Source organism: Dreissena polymorpha, chromosome 9 (genome assembly GCF_020536995.1).
Source record: "Dreissena polymorpha isolate Duluth1 chromosome 9, UMN_Dpol_1.0, whole genome shotgun sequence".
NCBI classification, from domain to species: Eukaryota; Metazoa; Mollusca; class Bivalvia; order Myida; family Dreissenidae; genus Dreissena; species Dreissena polymorpha.
The window spans coordinates 42,984,907-43,005,052 of NC_068363.1; the positions used below are offsets into that span (position 1 = coordinate 42,984,907).

A 20,146-nucleotide genomic window follows, 5' to 3' on the forward strand; every position below is an offset into this window, starting at 1 on the left:
ATAAAAGTTGAGGCCATTCTCACTCTCTTAATGCCCATACTATGATACAAGTAGACCAGGGCCCTTGCTACACTTTGGGGGATTGGGGCCGGGGCCCTTAGAGGGGGGAATTTCGCGTCGTTTAGGGTGAAAAGGGGAATTTTAGAAGATCTTTTCAACAACCATTCAACACTTAAAATTGCTATATTTAAATCTAATTTAAATAAATATACATTTAATCAAAGGTTAAAAGCACGATACCAGCTGGCAACATAGGTATAAAAGAATAAAAAATATATATAAAAATAAGGGGGAAATTTTTAGCTGATATGGGTAAAAAAGTATACTTTTTTCATGGGGGAAGCTGCCAATATTCAGCGGTAAAAAGTGCAAATCGAGGGCCCTGTAGACAGTCATGCAATGTTTACTCTCGTGTGTATTCAAGTGGGTGTGTGCATTTGCATTTTCTGGACTAGCCCATAACTTCGTCATGCTGTACGGTATTTTGATATCACTGATACGGAACAGATCTCATGTACAACAACCACATTGCTAGTAAAAAGGTCAAAGTCACACTGGACATTTGAAGTTAGTGTATATTCCTTATATGTATATATATATATATATATATATATATATATATATATATATATATATATATATATATATATATATATATATATATATATATATATATTAATTGTAACATCATATTCATAGTCTGCCATAAACTTTGTTGTGCATAATGGTATTTCATAAAAAATTGGTAAAAACGATCGTCTCGTAAAGGAGATGTATCATGCACAAGAATCATATCGCTGGCTTCAACTCTAATGCTCCTCTGTCAAAGGTCAAGGTAACAATTCAAGGTCAAAGTCCATTAATTTTCATTCCTGATCTGTAACTTCAACATGCCTTGAAGGATTTTAATATAGCTTTGGATAATTAAAGGTCACAATTCATGGTCAATATTTATACATTTTCCTTTCTGCTAAGTAAATTGTATGTGCCTTGGATTTTTTTATGCTCCCTGAATATTTCGCCAGTTTGTCCTCTTTACTTCCTTCCTTACTTCTGTCACACGTTTGTTACAGTTTCTCATAGCGCCTTCAATATTTTACCGATCTCTTACATAGTTAGCATGTAGGTACCTTGCATGGACCTCTACCTTTTGATGAGGTTTGAGGTCACTGTGGTCAAGGTCAAGGTCACTGAGGCTAATAATAGATTTTTCCGTCATACTTTTGTTACAGTTTCTCATAGCGCCTTCAATATTTAACAGATCTCTTGCATATTTGGAATGTAGGTACATTGCATGGACCTCTACCTTTTGATGAGGTTTGAGGTCGCTGGGGTCAAGGTCAAGGTCACCAAGGCTAATAATAATTTTTTCCGTCACTTTTGTTACAGTTTCTCATAGCGTCTTCAATATTTTACTGATCTCTTACATATTTGGCATGTAGGCACCTTGCATGGACCTCTACTTTATGATGAGGTTTGAGGTCACTGGGGTCAAGGTCACCGAGGCTAATAATAGATTGACAAAGCGCATCATTGGGGAGCATCCATCAGTTTTACTGATATTCTTGTTTTGAATTGTTAGTCCACATGACAAACATTTTGCTGCTAGCAAATTCCATGCTCCTGTGTGAAATATCAAGTTCATAAATCAAGGATAGAGGTCATAATTGTATTTTCGATTCTGTTACTTAAACATGCCTTGGAGGATTTAAATATAATTTTGCGTCATTTTTTCCCCATGACCTGATGATGTGCAGTGTGCAAGTCTTAGGCTACTTGGTGGAAGATCAAGGCCTCAAATCAAGGTCAAAGGTCAAGAGTTATTGTTTCTGTATCTTTGTAATGTCTCGCAGGCTGTTAATATTTATTCTTTGAATTATTAGCCTCAATAATCAGATAATGTATTGAATATCATTCTTATTTTTCCTCATTGAAAATTTAAGGTCACAAATTAAGGACAATGGTCATTAATTAAAATTACGCTCTGTGACTTACCATTCCTTGGAGGAAACTTGTACTATTATTTTTCGTCCTTATTCTTATGAGATGTGTCATATACAATTCTTATGAGATGTGTCATATGCAATTCTTATGAGATGTGTCATATACAATTCTTATGAGATGTGTCATATACAATTCTTATGAGATGTGTCATATACAATTCTTATGATATGTGTCATATACAATTCTTATGAGATGTGTCATATACAATTCTTATGAGATGTGTCGTATACAATTCTTATGAGATGTGTCATATACAATTCTTATGAGATGTGTCATATACAATTCTTATGATATGTGTCATATACAATTCTTATGAGATGTGTCATATACAATTCTTATGAGATGTGTCGTATACAATTCTTATGAGATGTGTCGTATACAATTCTTATGAGATGTGTCGTATACAATTCTTATGCTTTCAGAGGTCAAGGTTGTTATAGTACAAGCATCAGAGGTCATAACTTTGTCTTTTGTACACTTGTTTATACTTTTAATTGTTAATTGATTTATGCCCCCCCCCCCTTCTACAAGCATATACATGTACTTTGGGGCATGTGTCATATACTGTGACACGCCTTGAAATCGGTTAAAAGCAAAGTTTGTTTTTAGCTGATGTCATTTTGTAGATTGACATCGTGGTGGGGGAGCCAGTGTTCCAGACAGCCGTCCTACCTTGGGATGCAATCTCGTTCTGGTACATAGCCCAGGCCTTGGGGTCTTGCTTGAGCCCTGGGTTGGTCTGTCTCCCCAGGACCCTCACTGTGTATGCCCTTCCGGTGGAGTATGAACATCTTTGGAAGATACGGGCCAACGTGGGTGTTTCTGAGGGATTTGACATCAGTCAGTTTGACAAGCTTATTCAGGTACATCTTGTGAAAGTCAGCTATTTTTTATTGTTTTGCAGATTTAGTCCTCATTTCAAATTATGGACATTTTAATCATGGCCACATATTAATATGAGCCATGCTGTAGGAGAACAGGGCGTAATGAATGTGCGTAAAGTGTCATCCAGAACAGGGTGTAATGAATGTGCCTAAAGTGTCATCCAGAACAGGGCGTAATGAATGTGCGTAAAGTGTCATCCAGAACAGGGCGTAATGAATGTGTGTAAAGTGTCATCCAGAACAGAGCGTAATGAATGTGTGTAAAGTGTCATCCAGAACAGGGCGTAATGAATGTGTGTAAAGTGTCATCCAGAACAGGGCGTAATGAATGTGTGTAAAGTGTCATCCAGAACAGGGCGTAATGAATGTGTGTAAAGTGTCATCCAGAACAGGGCGTAATGAATGTGCGTAAAGTGTCATCCAGAACAGGGCGTAATGAATGTGTGTAAAGTGTCATCCAGAGCAGGGCGTAATGATTGTGTGTAAAGTGTCATCCAGAACAGGACTGTAATGAATGTGCATAAAGTGTCATCCAGAACAGGACTGTAATGAATGTGCGTAAAGTGTCATCCAGAACAGGGCGTAATGAATGTGCACAAAGCGTCATCCAGAACAGGGCGTAATGAATGTGTGTAAAGTGTCATCCAGAACAGGGCGTAATGAATGTGTGTAAAGTGTCATCCAGAACAGGACTGTAATGAATGTGCGTAAAGTTTCATCCAGAACAGGACTGTAATGAATGTGCGTAAAGTGTCATCCAGAACAGGGTGTAATGAATGTGTGTAAAGTGTCATCCAGAACAGAGCGTAATGAATTTGTGTAGTGTCATCCAGAACAGGACTGTAATGAATGTGCGTTAATTGTCATCCAGAACAGGGTGTAATGAATGTGCGTAAAGTGTCATCCAGAACAGGACTGTAATGAATGTGCGTAAAGTGTCATCCAGAACAGGGTGTAATGAATGTGTGTAAAGTGTCATCCAGAACAGGGTGTAATGAATGTGTGTAAAGTGTCATCCAGAACAGGGCGTAATGAATGTGTGTAAAGTGTCATCCAGAACAGGGCGTAATGAATGTGTGTAAAGTGTCATCCAGAACAGGACTGTAATGATTGTGCGTAAAGTTTCATCCAGAACAGGACTGTAATGAATGTGCGTAAAGTTTCATCCAGAACAGGACTGTAATGAATGTGTGTAAAGTGTCATCCAGAACAGGGCGTAATGAATGTGTGTAAAGTGTCATCCAGAACAGGACTGTAATGAATGTGCGTAAAGTGTCATCCAGAACAGTGCGTAATGAATGTGTGTAAAGTGTCATCCAGAACAGGGTGTAATGAATGTGTGTAAAGTGTCATCCAGAACAGGACTGTAATGAATGTGCGTAAAGTGTCATCCAGAACAGGGTGTAATGAATGTGTGTAAAGTGTCATCAAGAACAGGGCGTAATGAATGTGTGTAAAGTGTCATCCAGAACAGGACTGTAATGAATGTGCGTAAAGTGTCATCCAGAACAGGACTGTAATGAATGTGCGTAAAGTGTCATCCAGAACAGGGTGTAATGAATGAGAGTCGATCATTGTTTAGGAAGAGGCTGCCTTTAAACATAAACTCCAGAAAAGCAGTCGCATGGACTTATCAGGGAACACACTTACCGCACATGTATTAAATCCCGTTCTCACAGAGAGAAACTAGTATCTTTCAGCCATGAGTTTATAACATAATTAAGAATAATAATAATTAATGTGCAATTTTTCCAGTAAAATTGTCTTAAGTGACAACAAATACTTCTGTGCAGATGCATACAGTTTTATTTATCCGACATGTTCTTGTTGGTCATGTTTGAATGTAATTCTCAGAGGCTTGTATGAATACAGCTTCCTTTTGAAACTACAGTTTATGATACCCCCACAAACGAAGTTTAGGGGACTATATAGGAGTAAACTTGTCGGTCGGTCCGTGTCTGCTCTCTAATTCAAGTTGTTTTCATCAGATCTTCACCAAACTTGGTCAGAAGTTGTATCTAAATGATGTCTAGGCTAAGTTCGAACATGGGCCTTGCCGGGTCAAAAATTAGGTGACGGGGTCACTTAGTGCATTTTAAACATTCAGCATGTTGTCCGCTCTCTAATTCAAGTAGTTTTCATCAGATCTTCACCACATTTGGTCAGAAGTTGTATCTAAATGATGTGTAGGTCAAGTTCGAACATGGGCAATATCGGGTCAAAAACTTAAGTCACGGGGTCACTTAGTGCGTTTTAAACATTGAGCATGGCGTCCGCTGTTTTTGTGTGAAGACAATGTGCAAAATATTTTGTGTCAATGCGGCATGTGGGGGTATTGTCACGTCTATGACAAAGCTCTAGTTGCTTACAATTTTACAATTCCTGATTTTCAGGCTATTGCATAATACAATCTATTTTTACTTTAAAGCCATTTTTTCTTACAAAAAACCAATGGAATTTTTAATCTAACTAGTTTTTTTATCAGAATTCTGATTTCATGTGAACAAATTTCCTTTTTAAAAAACCTTAAGTACAAAAAATATTGCAGATATAAGTTCTAATGGGCGTCTTAGTGACCAAACAAAAAATAATTCTGTGACATTATAATATTATTAAAGATGTAGTTGTGATAGTGTGTATTGTAGGTCATTAAAGTACATTAATAATGTTGGTACTATTTGTACAGTTAAGTGTATATGCGATTTATACCAAGCCTTTTCGAACATACAAGTCATTGAAAGTTTTTCTTTGAATTTAAATATTTTCCGTGAGATAATCATCATCCTTTACCGATGCCATTTATGAAATTTATTTTGAATTTCTGCAAAACAAATATTGCTTACCGAAATAAAAATTGTCTTCTTTCATTGGAACTTATGCCATTTTGTCATTAATCATAGTATTGTGGTGGACTGAAGCTATAAGGATTTTCTAGGACATTCGGAGGGCATTATGGTTTCTTGAACCATTTCAATTATTTGTTAACTAGGAACTGGTGGAGGATGACATACAACATTTCTAGAGTGAAGGACATTTGAAATTCCCATGAAAATGCATGTACTTTAAAATGCTAGTCTTGAATATGATCAATAAAAGGCATGAGTCATCATGCTGTCTCAAGGTCAAGATTGTTCTTCAAGGTCAAAGGTTTGAGTCTCTATTGTTGTGTCCGCTCCATAACTCATAAACCCTTTACCAAATTTTTACAAAAGGTGCCTCAAACATTTAGGACATTGTGATTACATGTATGTGCAAAAGGCATGAGTCAGTTTGCTGGCTTAGATCATTGACATACTTCAGGTGAAAGGTTTGAACCACCATCATCACGTTTATTGTCCCCTTCTGGTTTCACCGGAGGGGACTTATGGTTTGCACTCTGTCTGTCTGACGGTCAGTCACACTTTTCTGGATCCTGCGATAACTTTAAAAGTTCTTCATATTTTCTCATGAACCTTTAAACATGGATTGATGGCAATATGGAGATTATGCACATCATTTCATTTTGTTCCTACATAAAGAATTCCGGTTGCTATGGCAACAAATAGACTAGAAATACTGCTGAAAATGGTGGTTTTCTGGATCCTGCAATAACTTTAAAAGTTCTTCACATATTTTTTCATGAAACTTGAAACATGGATAGATGGCAATATGGACATTATGCAAGTCATTTCATTGTGTTCCTACGTCAAAAATTCTGGTTGCTATGGCAACTAATATATATATAAAAATATAATCTGACAATGGTGGAATTTCTGACAATGGTGGAGCCGGTAGGGAACATATACTGCTTGGCAATAGTATTGTTCCATTTCTTCTTTACCATTCCAAAGATTTTTAAGAAACTTGCCTGAAATGTTAGACAATGTGCTGAAAGCTTGCCTGAAATGTTAGACAATGTGCTGAAGGCTTGTCTGAAATATTTGACAATGTGCTGAAAGCTTGCCTGAAATGTTAGACAATGTGCTGAAGGCTTGCCTGAAATGTTTGACAATGTGCTGAAAGCTTGCCTGAAATGTTAGACAATGTGCTGAAGGCTTGTCTGAAATGTTAGACAATGTGCTGAAGGCTTGTCTGAAATATTTGACAATGTGCTGAAGGCTTGTCTGAAATATTTGACAATGTGCTGAAGGCTTGTCTGAAATATTTGACAATGTACTGAAAGCTTGCCTGAAATGTTAGACAATGTGCTGAAGGCTTGCCTGAAATGTTAGACAATGTGCTGAAGGCTTGAGTAAGTTATTCCAGGTCAAGGTGGCACTTTATTCTCATAAGTTTTTTGTGGTACGTGGCTTAAATGTTCAGTTCATTGATATGATTGCAGAAGGCATAAGTCAGGCACACTAACTCAATGTCAAGGTCATTAATATGATTGCAGAAGGCATGAGTCAGGCACACTGACTCAATGTCTCACTTGTTGGTCAGAATTTTTGCCTTCTTTTTTATGCCCCCAAAGGTGGGCATATAGTGATCGCATTTCCGTCCATCTGTCTGAAAGTCCGTCACACTTTGCGTTTAGGTTTCGAAAAAATCTCATAACTTCTATGTCGCTTCAGATGTAACCTTCATATTTGGTATGTATGCGTATATGGACAAGGCCTTTCCATACGCACACAAATTTTGACCCCTTTGACCGTAGGGTCCGCATTTAGGTTTCGAAATCTGCGTTTAGGTTTCGAAAAAGCGTTTTTTCGGGGTATATGTCATCCTATGGTGACAGCTCTTGTTGTATATATGCTTCATATATCTTATACCCACAGATGTGTTTTCATGGTTAATGTCACTCTGATGATGCTCAGAAGTCACAAGTCAATCACTCTAACTCAAGGCCACCTCGTCAAGGTCAATCACTCTAACTCAAGGCCACCACGTCAAGGTCAATCACTCTGACTCAAGACCAACTCTTCAAGGTCAATCACTCTGACTCAAGGCCAACTCTTCAAGGTCAGTCACTCTGACTCAAGGCCAACTCTTCAAGGTCAAAAGAATCTCGGCAAAAAATACAGCTGTTTTCTGAACTGCCTTGTTTAACATGGAATCATTTTCAGTTGAAAGGGGCTTTCATTACAAGCTTTATACGAATGGCTAGCGTTCTGATTTCAGTTGATCAGTGAGGTCTGAATGGCCAGCTTTCTGATTTCAGTCAAACAGTGAGAGTGTGGATGAAGTGGTAGAGCCCCAGCCCCTGTGGGAGTACCCCTGTCGCGCCTCTGGGCCGGTCATGCCAGTTCTCACAGTGGACGGGACACAGCCATTGGATAGCATGCCATTGTTGGAGAATGTGGTACAACTGCATGTAGACAGGCAAGTATTGTTTATCTAAGCATGTTTGATGTGAAAATTTTGGGCTAAAGATATAAATCAGGAGGGAAAGGAGATGCTAGTATTGTATTCCAGTTTTTATGCCAAGTTTACTGCTAATTTGATGCTAAGAAAATAAATGAATAAATTGAATGACAGAATAATGCAATCATATATTAACTTTGTTAGCTTCTACTTTTGATGTTCCCTGAAAGGGTGAAACATAAAGTCACTGAATTGTGCTTTTGTTTGAAATCTCACTTTGATGGAATTAAGTTTTTGTTACACATTTCTAAAAAAAAACATGATCGTTTGCACTGGAAATCTGTCTGTCTGTCTTTCCATCTGTCACATATTAAGTTTCCTCAACCTTGATATTCATCATCGCTACAGGATTTACATTCTCTTCAGTTAAAACACTGATTTTTCAAGAGTTATTGCAGTTAGATTATTATTGTTTCCAAGCAAGATCCAGGGCTTTTTCTTGATTTTGGGAATATGCCTGGCCTTCCATTTTGGGGAAAAAAATAATGAACAAAACTGAGACAGGGGAAAAAATTCCCAAAGTAAGCTTGAAATTTTGGGACAATTGCATAATTTTGAAAAAATTCTCTTTGGGGAAGGGGCCTATATAAGGCCTTTGCTAAAGAGGAAAAAATGCCCTGAAGATCTGAGACACTAATTATTCGATTTTAATAAAACTTGATTGGACATGCGCATCTTTTGTCACGTCATTCTAGTTCAATGAATTACCCTGTGATTATTAATGTGTCAGTTGGAAAAGGCTTTTTATACGCCTGTTTTTCAAAATGGGAAGTATTATAGTTTCACCCTTGGCGGTGGGCGGGCGGGCGGGTGGGCCGTCGTTCGGCGTCCACAGCAGTTTCCGCTCTCTATTTCAAATAGCTTTCATCCGATCTTCAACAAATTTTGTCAAAAGTTGTATCTAGACAATATCTAGGTCAAGTTCGAATATGGGTCATGCCGGGTCAAAAACTAGGTCACGGGGTCACTTAGTGCATTTCAAGGATCAAGCACGGTTTCCGCTCTCTAACTGAAGAAGTTTTCATCCGATCTTCACCAAATTTGGTCAGAAGTTGTATCTAGACAATATCTGGGTCAAATTCGAATATGGGTAATGCTCAGTCAAAAACTAGGTCATGGGGTCACTAAGTGCATTTCAAGGATTTAGCATGGTGTCCGCTCTCTAATTGAAGTAGTTTTCATCTGATCTTCACCAAATTTGGTAAGAAGTTGTGTTTAAATGATATCTAGTTCAAGTTAAAATATGGGTCATGCAGGGTCAAAAACTAGGTCACAAGGTCACTTAGTGCATTTCAAGCATTTAGCATTGTGTCCTCTCTCTAATTGAAGTAGTTTTTATCCGATCTTCACCAAATTTAGTCAGAAGTTGTGTGTACATGATATTTAGGTCAAGTTCAAATATGGGTAATGCGGGGTCAAAAACTAGGTCATGAGGTCACTTAGTGCATTTTAAGCATTTAGCATGGTGTCCGCTCTTTAATTGAAGTAGTTTTCATCTGATCTTCACCAAATTTGGTCAGAAGTTGTGTCTAGATGATGTCCAAAATCAAACGGGCGTATCTTGTGACAGTTTGGCACTCTTGTTCAAGAATTGATTGGAAATGTGCATCCTTGTCAGGTTATTCTGGCCCAATGCATTATTGGAGCTATTGCCCTTTGATTATTAAGAAGTCACTTCGTTTCTTCATGAGACCTTGCAACATATAAAAATTGAAAGGAAGCTTCCTAAAGGGTGTTCATTTGCATCTTTGTCAGGTTGCTCTGATCAAATGATTTATTAGAGAATCCTTTTTCAAAAGGATATTTTGTTCTCGCAGGAGGTCTCGAGAACAAATTATCAGAATTTGATGGAATTTAAAATGCACTCTCCTTCCTGTTCCATTGATTTTTCAGGAAAATATTTCCCTTTGAAAAGTCATTGATTTTCTCTTTTGCTTTGGGGCACTTATCCAAATTCTGTAACATTTATTTCGTAGACATTTGTATACTTACAAGTTTTACCGCTCCAAACCCTTTGATTTGTCATATAAAATTGTAAAACAAAAAAACGTTTCTGTGTCAAATATCAGGTACTAATGATAAGATGTTTTTGACATGTTATTTACGCTATCCCTTAATGGTGTGTATAGGCTCCCCATCATTGTTATGTAGTTCCACTCCACTGAGTTTTATTATCCCCACGTTTTTCCGAGAAAAAGTGGGGATATTGTATTGATGTGCGTCTGTCCGTCCGTCCTGCTCCTCCTACACTATTAGCACTAGAACCTTGAAACTTACATACATGGTAGCTATGAGCATATGTGCGACGGTGACAGTGACGGAATTTTGATCTGACCCCAGGGTCAAAAGTAATGGGGGTTGGGGCGGGGCCGGGTCAGAGATTTTCACTCATTTTTTTATGTTATTTTACATGAACTTCTTAATGTCTGCGCCGATTTACTTCAAATTGATACTGAGCCTCTCTTATGACACTAAGGTGAATCTCAACTATGCATGGCCCCATTACCAACCCTGGGGCGCCCCGGCCACATAGGCCACACCCACCCACAATTGCCTTTTACTATAATTTCTTCATTTCTACACCGATTCACTTCAAATTGATACTGGACCTCTCTTAATACAATACAGTTAATCTCAACTATGCATGGCCCCAATACCATCCTGGAGTGCCCCGCCCACATAGGCCACGCCCACCCAAAATTGCCTTTAACTATAATTTCTTCATTTCTACACCGATTCACTTCAAATTGATACTGAACCTCTTTTATGACAATACGGTCAATCTCAACTATGCATGGCGCCATTACCAACCCTGTGGCCCACATAAGCCACGCCCACCCAAAATTGCCTTTTACTATAATTTCTTCATTTCTACACCGATTTACTTCAAATTGATACTGAACATCTCTTATGACAATAAGGTCAATCTCAACTATGTATGGCCCCTTTACCAACCCTGGGGCGCCCTGCCCATAATAGGCCACACCCACCCAAAATTGTCTTTTACTATAATTTCTTCATTCTACACCGATTCACTTCTAATTGATACTGAACTTCTCTTATGACAATACGGTCAATCTCAACTTTGCATGGACCCATTACCAACCATGGGGTGCCCCTGGGTCAAACATGCGGCGTCGGGATACGCGTCAGCCTCTGCCGCGCCATTTCTAGTTGAGTTTGTTTTCCCTGAAAATAATATTCATTTTCAAACAATCAACCCAAAGCATCAGGGAGCATCCATCCATATCACCGATTTTTTTTGTCATGCCTTGTAATCCTTGTTTATCTAATCTGCAAATATTTATTAGTGAAACTAATAAGGGAAGTTAGAACTATTAATATGTTTTCAAACAGGTTGTGATGGCCTAGTAGTTTGATTCACAATCTGGAAGATTTCTCAACGTCTTTTCCAAGACACCAAGTACTGATTCTTAATTCTTTATTTCAGTAATCAACCATGCAATGGAATAGCATTATGGGCAGAGTTTAATTTCGGAGATGATCACGTGATATCTACTGGCCCCACTCAGCCAATCAAAATTGGCTGCAAGGTCATATGGGACTATTATTCGAAACAGGGTGTGCACTTGTTCTATAACAATACAAAATCATCAGGCCAGCTTCTGACAAACTCTGCAATCGAGGCAACTGTGAAGTTTGATCCTGCACATGGGGAGTTGTGTTTCAAATTCACACCACATTGGTCCAATTCTTAATACAGGCTGTACAATTGTATATGAATTTTGTTCTTTACACATGATTAAAGGCACTGATATACTCACATTGAGCGTCTTGTTTCAACTTTGTCTGTTTTTGTCCAAGCATCTAGATTTTTTTTAATAAATAAAAATAGATATTTTTCTGTGATATTTATTACCACACTCCTACTAAGAGATACAAGTGACAGAAAAGCATTAAATAAAAGACATTAAATTGTCGAATATGCTTACCAATTATTTAGCATATATGCTTTTTAAACTACCTTTTGGAGTTAATTTAAGAAAACAAAATACAAATGCAGCCATGTCAAGATTTTAAATATCTCTTATGTGAACAATACATATATTTTTGAAAAACAGAAATTATCATAACAAATATTGAATAATTTGATACAAATTTGTATTTAAACATGGTTAAAACTTTACTTTTTGATCTGTAATTAAAACGTATGTTCATGTAAATGAGACCAGTCCATAAGAGAAAAATGTATACCTAGTGGCCCAGTCTATAAGTGGACAATGTATGCCTTTTGGCCCAGTCCATATGTGGACAATGTATGCCTATGGGCCCAGTCCATAAGTGAACAATAGATGCATATGGGCCCATTCCATAGGTGGACAATATATGCCTATTGGCCCAGTCCATAACTGGACAATTTATGCCTATGGGCCCATTCCTTAAGTGGGCCATAAATGCATATAGGCCCAGTCCATAAGTGGACAATACATGCATATGGGCTCAGTCCATAAATGGACAACCTTTGCCTATTGGCTCAGTCAATAAGTGGACACTGAATGCCTAATGGGCCCAGTTAATAAGAGGACAATAGATGCATATGGGCCCAGTCCATAAGTGGACAATTTCTGCTTATGGCCCAGTCCATAAGTGGACGATTTCTGCCTATGGGCCCAGTTTATAAGTAGACAATGTATGTCTATGGGCCCAGTCCATAAGTGGACAATTAATGCCTATTGGTTCAGTCTATAAGTGGACAATTTATGCCTATGGGCCCAGTTCATAAGTGGACATTTAATGCATATTGGCCCAGTCTATAAGTGGACAATGTATGTCTATGGGCCCAGTCCATAAGTGAACAATGTATGACTAAGGGACCAGTCCATAAGTGGACAATAAATGCATATGGGCTGATCACATAGGTGGACAAATAATGCATATTGGCCAATTCCATAAGTGGACAATGAAAGCCTATTGGCCCAGTCCATAAGAGTGGACTATAAATGTATATGGGCCCATGCCATAGGTGGTTTATTTATGCATATGGGCCCATTCCATAAGTGGACATTAAAAGTAAATGGGCCCATTCCATAGGTGGTTAATTTATGGCTATGGGCCCATTCCATACGTGGAAAATGTATGCCTTTGGGCCCATTCCATGAGTGAACAATGTATGACTAAGGGCCTAGTCCGTAAGTAAAAAATGTTTTTTTTCCTCATTCAAATTTGGGCCAGTAAGAGGACCCATTCCCAATGTAAACTAGAGCTTTGCCACAGACGTGACATATACCACCACATGCTGCATTGACAAGGACTATTTTGCATGCTGTCTTCACAAAACAAGAGAATCTAATTTATGGCGATTTTTAAGAATTATTATGCCATTATCATTTATAGCCACTTTGAATATTTTCACATGACACGCCGTCCAATGACTGTGAACAAAATTAATGTACAGAGTCATTTTAAAATCTCATAATGAATGACATAGTTATGGCCTGGACAGGATCATTTATTGCCATTTTTGACCTTTGAAATCAAAGTGTGACCTTGACCTTGGACTTATGACTTGATTCTTTCGTGCGACACAATGATGGTGAACAAAAGAGCCAAATGATTTTAAAATATCACAATAAACAACATAGTTATGGCCTGGACAAGCTCATTTATGGCCATTTTTGACCTTTAAACTCAAAGTGTGACCTTGACCTTGGAGATATCGACGTTATTCTTTTGCGTGACACACCGTACAATGATGGTGAATGTACCAAATTATTTTAAAATCTCACCATGAACAACATAGTTATGGCCCGGACAAGCTCATTTATGGCCATTTTTGACCTTAGAACTCAAAGTGTGACCTTGACCTTGGAGATATCAACCTTGTTCTTTCGCACGACACATCGTCCAATGATGGTGAACATATGTGCCAAATGATTTTTTAATCTCACAATGAACGACATAGTTATGGCCTGGACAAGCTCATTTATGGCCATATTTGACCTTCGGACTCAAAGTGTGACCTTGTCCTTGGAGATATCAACGTAATTCTTTCCCACGACACACCGTCCAATGATGGTGAACAAATGTGCCAAATGATTTAAAAATCTCACAATGAACGACATAGTTATGGCCCCGGACAAGCTCATATATGGCCATTTTTGACCTTTGAACTTAGAGTGTGACCTTGACCTTGGAGATATTGACGTAATTCTTTCGCGGGACACACCGACCAATGATGGTGAACAAATGTGCCAAATGATTTGAAAATCTCACAATGAATGACATAAATATGGCCCGGACAAGCTCATTTATTGCCATTTTTTATCTTTAAAATCAAAGTGTGACCTTGACCTTTGAGATATTGACGTCATTCTTTTGCTCGACACACGTCCAATGATGGACAAAAAATTTGCCTAATGATTTTAAAATCTCACAATAAATGACAAAGTTATGGCCCGGACAAGCATTTGACCTTTGAACTCCAAGTGTGACCTTGACCGTGGAGTTATCAATGTACTTTTTGCACACGACACACCGCCCCATGATGGTGAACAAATGTACCAAGTCATTTTAAAATCTATCTATAAATGATATAGTTTTGGTCCGGACTAACTTTCGGTTTAAAACACACTGTGACCCCATGACCAAGTTTTTGACCCGGCATGACCCATATTCAAACTTGACTTAGACATCATCTAGATACAACATGTGACCAAGTTTGGTGAAGATCGGATGAAATTTCGGGACAGACCGACCGACAAAGTGACTGCTTTATAGCCCCCATTACCAATGGTAATGGGGGTATAAAAAGTATACATGTATATTTTCCCAAATCAGAGATCACTGAGGGGAATCACGTGATCACAAAAGTACATCGTACGCACAAAATGGCGGAAAAAGCTCTCGCTTAATGACGAAAATCAAGGTATTCTCATATTTTATAATATCAAAATAAATGATAACTACCGTATGCGCAAAGTCGCCTTGTGTACTCTGGTAATCGTCGTTTTTCTTAGATTTCTGTTTACAAATAATGATGTGGAGGGGTGGCATCGTCGCATAAACACTAGGGCTGGTAGAGCTGACATACTACGTACATGTGCCACTCCTTCGCGGCGAAGCACAAACTGTGGATCTACAAATCCGCCTGGTATCTGAAAATCTTCTAACATGAATACATAGGAAGCAAAATGTGAACATACACGGCAGACTGTTCGAAGCATGGGACAAATACGAAGACGACGAGATGACCACGACACAGCTACTGAGAACATGCAGCCACATCGCAGGACTTGGACCTATCCACGACGAAGATTGTTAAAAGCTATGCTCTCATGTATATTGAAATGTCTGTGCTGTATCATTTGCAAATTGATTGCCTTAGTTCATGATTGGCTTGGTACATGTGTATGTGTAAATGCATATAAATATTGTGTATTCCAAGTTTTTCATGTGTTGTCATGCCATTGCATATATAATGGTGAATTGTATAAGTAAATAAGGTAATTATGACTATTTTTTTATGTATAATCACTTGCAAGTAAATTTGTGTATATGAACATGTTGAACAATCGTTAAAAGGTATTTCAATAAAATATTACACTACACACTGTTTTCCTTTTTTTATTCACACGATTAAATACTCATTCATACTGTTTTTAAAGGCTCTATAAAGGTGACAAATCCAATTATTATGCATATCATGTGGTCAAATTTTTACCGGATTTCAGTTACTCTTGCATAAAAACTGCTAATGACACAGCTTAGGTACAACGTTGCCTAGAATTATGGAAGATATACCCGTTTCATAATTGGAAGAAATGTTTACATTTTTGCAACTAACGTGATGTGTAGCCTCAGAGCGGTGACATATACTAAAAATAGCCGAAAGAAAATTAAATTTTAATTATATTTTTAACAACTTTTTACCAGCAGAAAGAAACTAATTAGTTCACTACAAACGTTTTAACCATTTAGAGGAAACCTACTTTGTGAGTAATACCGAAAAACGTTAAAAATCATCGATATATTTTTGGTGACCTGAGTCACTTTCACTTTCTCTTTTCCGAATAAACAGCGATGTAAATAAACGAATAAACGGATTGTTTGTAAACACAATTGACTTGGCGGACACTTTAGTTTTAGCTCAAAACAAGTTGTATTACTCATTTTTTATTGTAATGTCCAATAGCATATATATATTGTTTTTTTGAAAACCTTTATAAATAAAATTTGAAAATAATATTTAAAAATCGGTAAATAATAACGGATCTTCACCTTTATAGAGCCTTTAAATTGCTCCTCGTGCGCTACGTGCGCTAATTTGAGCAATCAACTACAATAGTAATTGATCTGCTAATGGGCAACACAATAGGGTTTGTTAACACTTCGCCGACAATTGGAATGTGATAGCAATGCTGTACGTCGATCTATTCACACCTATTAAGTAGTTATGTAAATGCGTTATCAACTATAAATCATTTCGCCGAACCGGTTTAACACCTACTATTTATAATCAATTCGCCGAACTGGTGTTTCGCCGGTAGCGGATCCGTGGTCTAGTGGTAACACACTGGCTTCACAATCCAGAGATCACTGGTTCGATCCCCCGCTGCACCTAACCTACTAACTCGTCTTTCGCATGAGACGTTAAACCGAGGTGCAGTGTACTAGGTGCTATACACCGGGCACTAAAAGACCCAGAGTCACCTCTGGAACGGGGTGTCTCCTGTAATAAACAACAGTGAACGGAATGAAACAAGCTTCAGCAGGGACCTATACAAACAAAATAAAACGAGAGCGCCGATGGCGTTAAAAGCATAGGTGCAAGATACAGGGAAGAATGGCGTCACGTGGTATTATGTAGTTCGATATCGCCATCCGCGAATTTCTCAAATCAATAATTTCAAACAATTACCGACTATTTAAATAGATAATCTTTCCATTTACATCAGTGTTTGAAACGCTTATGAAAAATAATTACCCAAGCCTTTCAAAATTTAAGCACGGACAGATCTGTATCGAACTATTCTTTTCACAAATGAAAAAAGACGCTACCCTATTCGTCTGCGTCAAGAATTTGTCGTAAAACTTTTGGTAAGCGTTAGATGCAGACGTGCACAACAGATTGAGTTCTGAATACAGATTTCTGAATGCAGATTTTTATAGAAACTCCTCACAGCAGTTACTTCCCTTGCTTCGCCCGGTCAGTAACTTCTCGTATAAGGGAGGCCACTGCGTAGGAGTTTGAGATTTATAGTGCACATAGAATTGTTTTACGAACGAAATTTGTTTTAGGTTATAAGAAGATTTTTTGACACAAAACGGTCTTAGAAAAATTCACTAAAAACGGTGTCAGCAATATTCTTGGAAGAAAACGTTAGAAAAACGTTTCAAAAAAAAAATTGTAAGAATGACCATATACTAAATTAAATAGATATTTCGTCTGATTTTTGATCAGGTAAGGCTTCATAATGGGTAACCGATAGATGTGTATTTTTGAAATGTGGTATATACCATAAGCATAGGTGCGTAAACGCACCTATGCTAAAAATGACTAAAATTGTATAATCTTTGAGCTAATACAAAATGATACCTTTGCAAATAATGCAAATTAAATTTGCACCACACAATGCATTGAAATGTAACGTTTGTAAAGATACCAACATGATATATATAGGGCTAGTATTGACTGAGCCTTTTAAAAAGAGCCACGGCATATGTTGATGAAACTGAAAGTGGTAAAATATAAAAAAATGACTAAAATTTTATTGCTTTTGTGCTCATTCAAAATCATGAATTTGCTAATAATGCAAATATAATTAGCATCACACAATGCGTTGAAATGTAACGTTTGTAAGAATACCAACATGAATATTATAGAGCTTTATTTGACAAAGCTTTTTGAAAAAAGCCACGACACACGTTTCTCGGATTGTGGAATTGTAAACAATGATACGCATGATTTGGTGAAAATACCCACCGTTGTTTTATAAGTAAATACAAAGCATAGTCGAAAACAAATGAAACAATAAGATGTATCAAACTCAACAAACCTTTGCAATGAATACTTCTGTGTTGGCAACACTTGATTAATTTGTTTTCTTATTCTTTCTCGATTGCTTTGTCACGGTCTCGCTTTGTCAAAATGGCGGCTGTGAAAATTTGCCTCGAAGCGCGAAGTCTCGTTGGGTCGCAAGTCTCGTTTCCCTTTTGCGTAACAACGCGTTAGCTTGTTCTTCGGTTCAGTGAGTGTCTCATCCCTTTGTTTGTATAGGTCCCTGGCTTCAGTAATGGCAATTTTATAACTGCACTACCATGACCACGAATATTTGTGCTAAGGTACAGATGGCTTGGTTTGGACACGTCACCAGGCACGATTCTCTGTGCAAGACTGTTCTCCAGGGCATGTTAGAAGGAGGTCGACGGCCTCTTTTTGCCATCAGAATAAAAGCTGGATGTATAATGTAATCCCTTTCTATGATGAATTACTCTAAGTAGCACACAACAGACCTGACTTGATGAGGATTTCTGTATTGCTGTTCCTCATTTCCCCCCTACAGCCATACCGGTCAAGGGATTGATGAGAAAATTATCACCGTGATATGACTTTAAAAAATCTTGAGAATGACTGTGAAAAAGAATTTATTTAAACTAACAGTCATATATTTGAATTTGTGAACATGCCAATCTATATACAGTATGTACTGTATATGTGCATAGTATTTACCTCTCTGACTATGACATAACCAATATAAAGTACTGGAAATTTAGTTTAGTGCAAATAAAAATTACATTTGTTTCATAAAACATATAACGTTAAGTTTTTTATTTTTAGCTCACCTGAGCACAAGGTGCTCATGGTGTGCTTTTAGGATCACAATTTGTTCTCAAAATTTTTCCTAGCAAACACTCTAAAGGTAACACTTATTACTTGATTGTCATGAAACTTGGTAAGAAAAGTTGTCCCAATGATATCTTTGTCGTGTTCGAAACTGGGTCACACCATGTCAAAACCTAGGTCACTTGGTCAAAATAAAGAAAAAGATTGTTAACACTAGAATTCACATTTATAGTTCAATCTTCTTGAAACTTGGTCACAACGTATGTCTTAATGATATATCAGCTTTCTTTGAAAATGGTTCAGGTTCGTTGAAAAAGATGGCCGCCAGGGGGGCATATTTTCTCGGTGGCTATAGTAAAACCTTTATAACACTCTAGAAGTCACATTTTTACTTCAATCTTCATGAAACTTGGTCCGAACATTTGTTGTTATGATACCTCGGCTGAATTCGAAAATTATTACGGTCCGTTGAAAAACATGGCCACTAGGGAACGGGGCAGTTTACCTTGTATGGCTATAACAAAACCTTGTTAACACTATCGTTTACAAAAAATAATCTTGCTGCACTGATGTTGTCTATTGGAACTTGTATCTGACAATGTAGAAAATACCCTAAGCACTAGTTGTAATGCACCACATACATGTACTGAAGTGTAAAATTGCATAATTTCAACATTGCGCTAGGCTATCAACAGCAATATATTCTGATAGGAAGACATTCATGTACCGGGTATAATAAATATAAAATAGATATAAAAGTCCACAAAATGCTTTAATCCAGTAAATTCCTCTTGAAGCGTCATAACGTGTGTAAAGTGTATTTGCTGTTTTTTTTCTAATGCCGTATGTCAGCACACCCCCCCCCCCCCCCCCGCCTCCATCAAATTGGGCACATGTCCGGTAGAAGTTATTTTATCAGTTATTTAGCTATTCGAGTCAATAAAATATTTTACTTCCTGTTAGTGGCCACTTCTAATCCCAGTCAATATTAAATAACATACATGTATTCGAGGGCCTCTATATGATGCTTCATATAAAAAATAACACTAGGTCATTATGACTTTTTTATTAACATTAAACTTTATTTCATGACATAACATTAACATAATTT

The 20,146-nt window shown here is 37.6% G+C and overlaps 1 protein-coding gene across 2 annotated transcripts in view; it reads left to right on the plus strand.

Annotated features, from left to right (window-relative positions):
* The window catches only part of LOC127845213 (protein arginine N-methyltransferase 7-like), a 28,059-nt gene extending 16,042 nt beyond the window's left edge, over positions 1-12,017 (plus strand). For both annotated transcript variants that reach the window (XM_052376007.1, XM_052376006.1), the window contains 3 exons: positions 2,631-2,867; positions 8,029-8,189; positions 11,683-12,017. In XM_052376007.1, the coding sequence (XP_052231967.1) occupies positions 2,631-2,867; positions 8,029-8,189; positions 11,683-11,950 (666 nt within the window). In that variant the 3' untranslated portion in view covers positions 11,951-12,017. The remainder of the gene's footprint in view (positions 1-2,630; positions 2,868-8,028; positions 8,190-11,682) is intronic.
* The last annotated feature ends 8,129 nt before the right edge of the window (positions 12,018-20,146 follow it).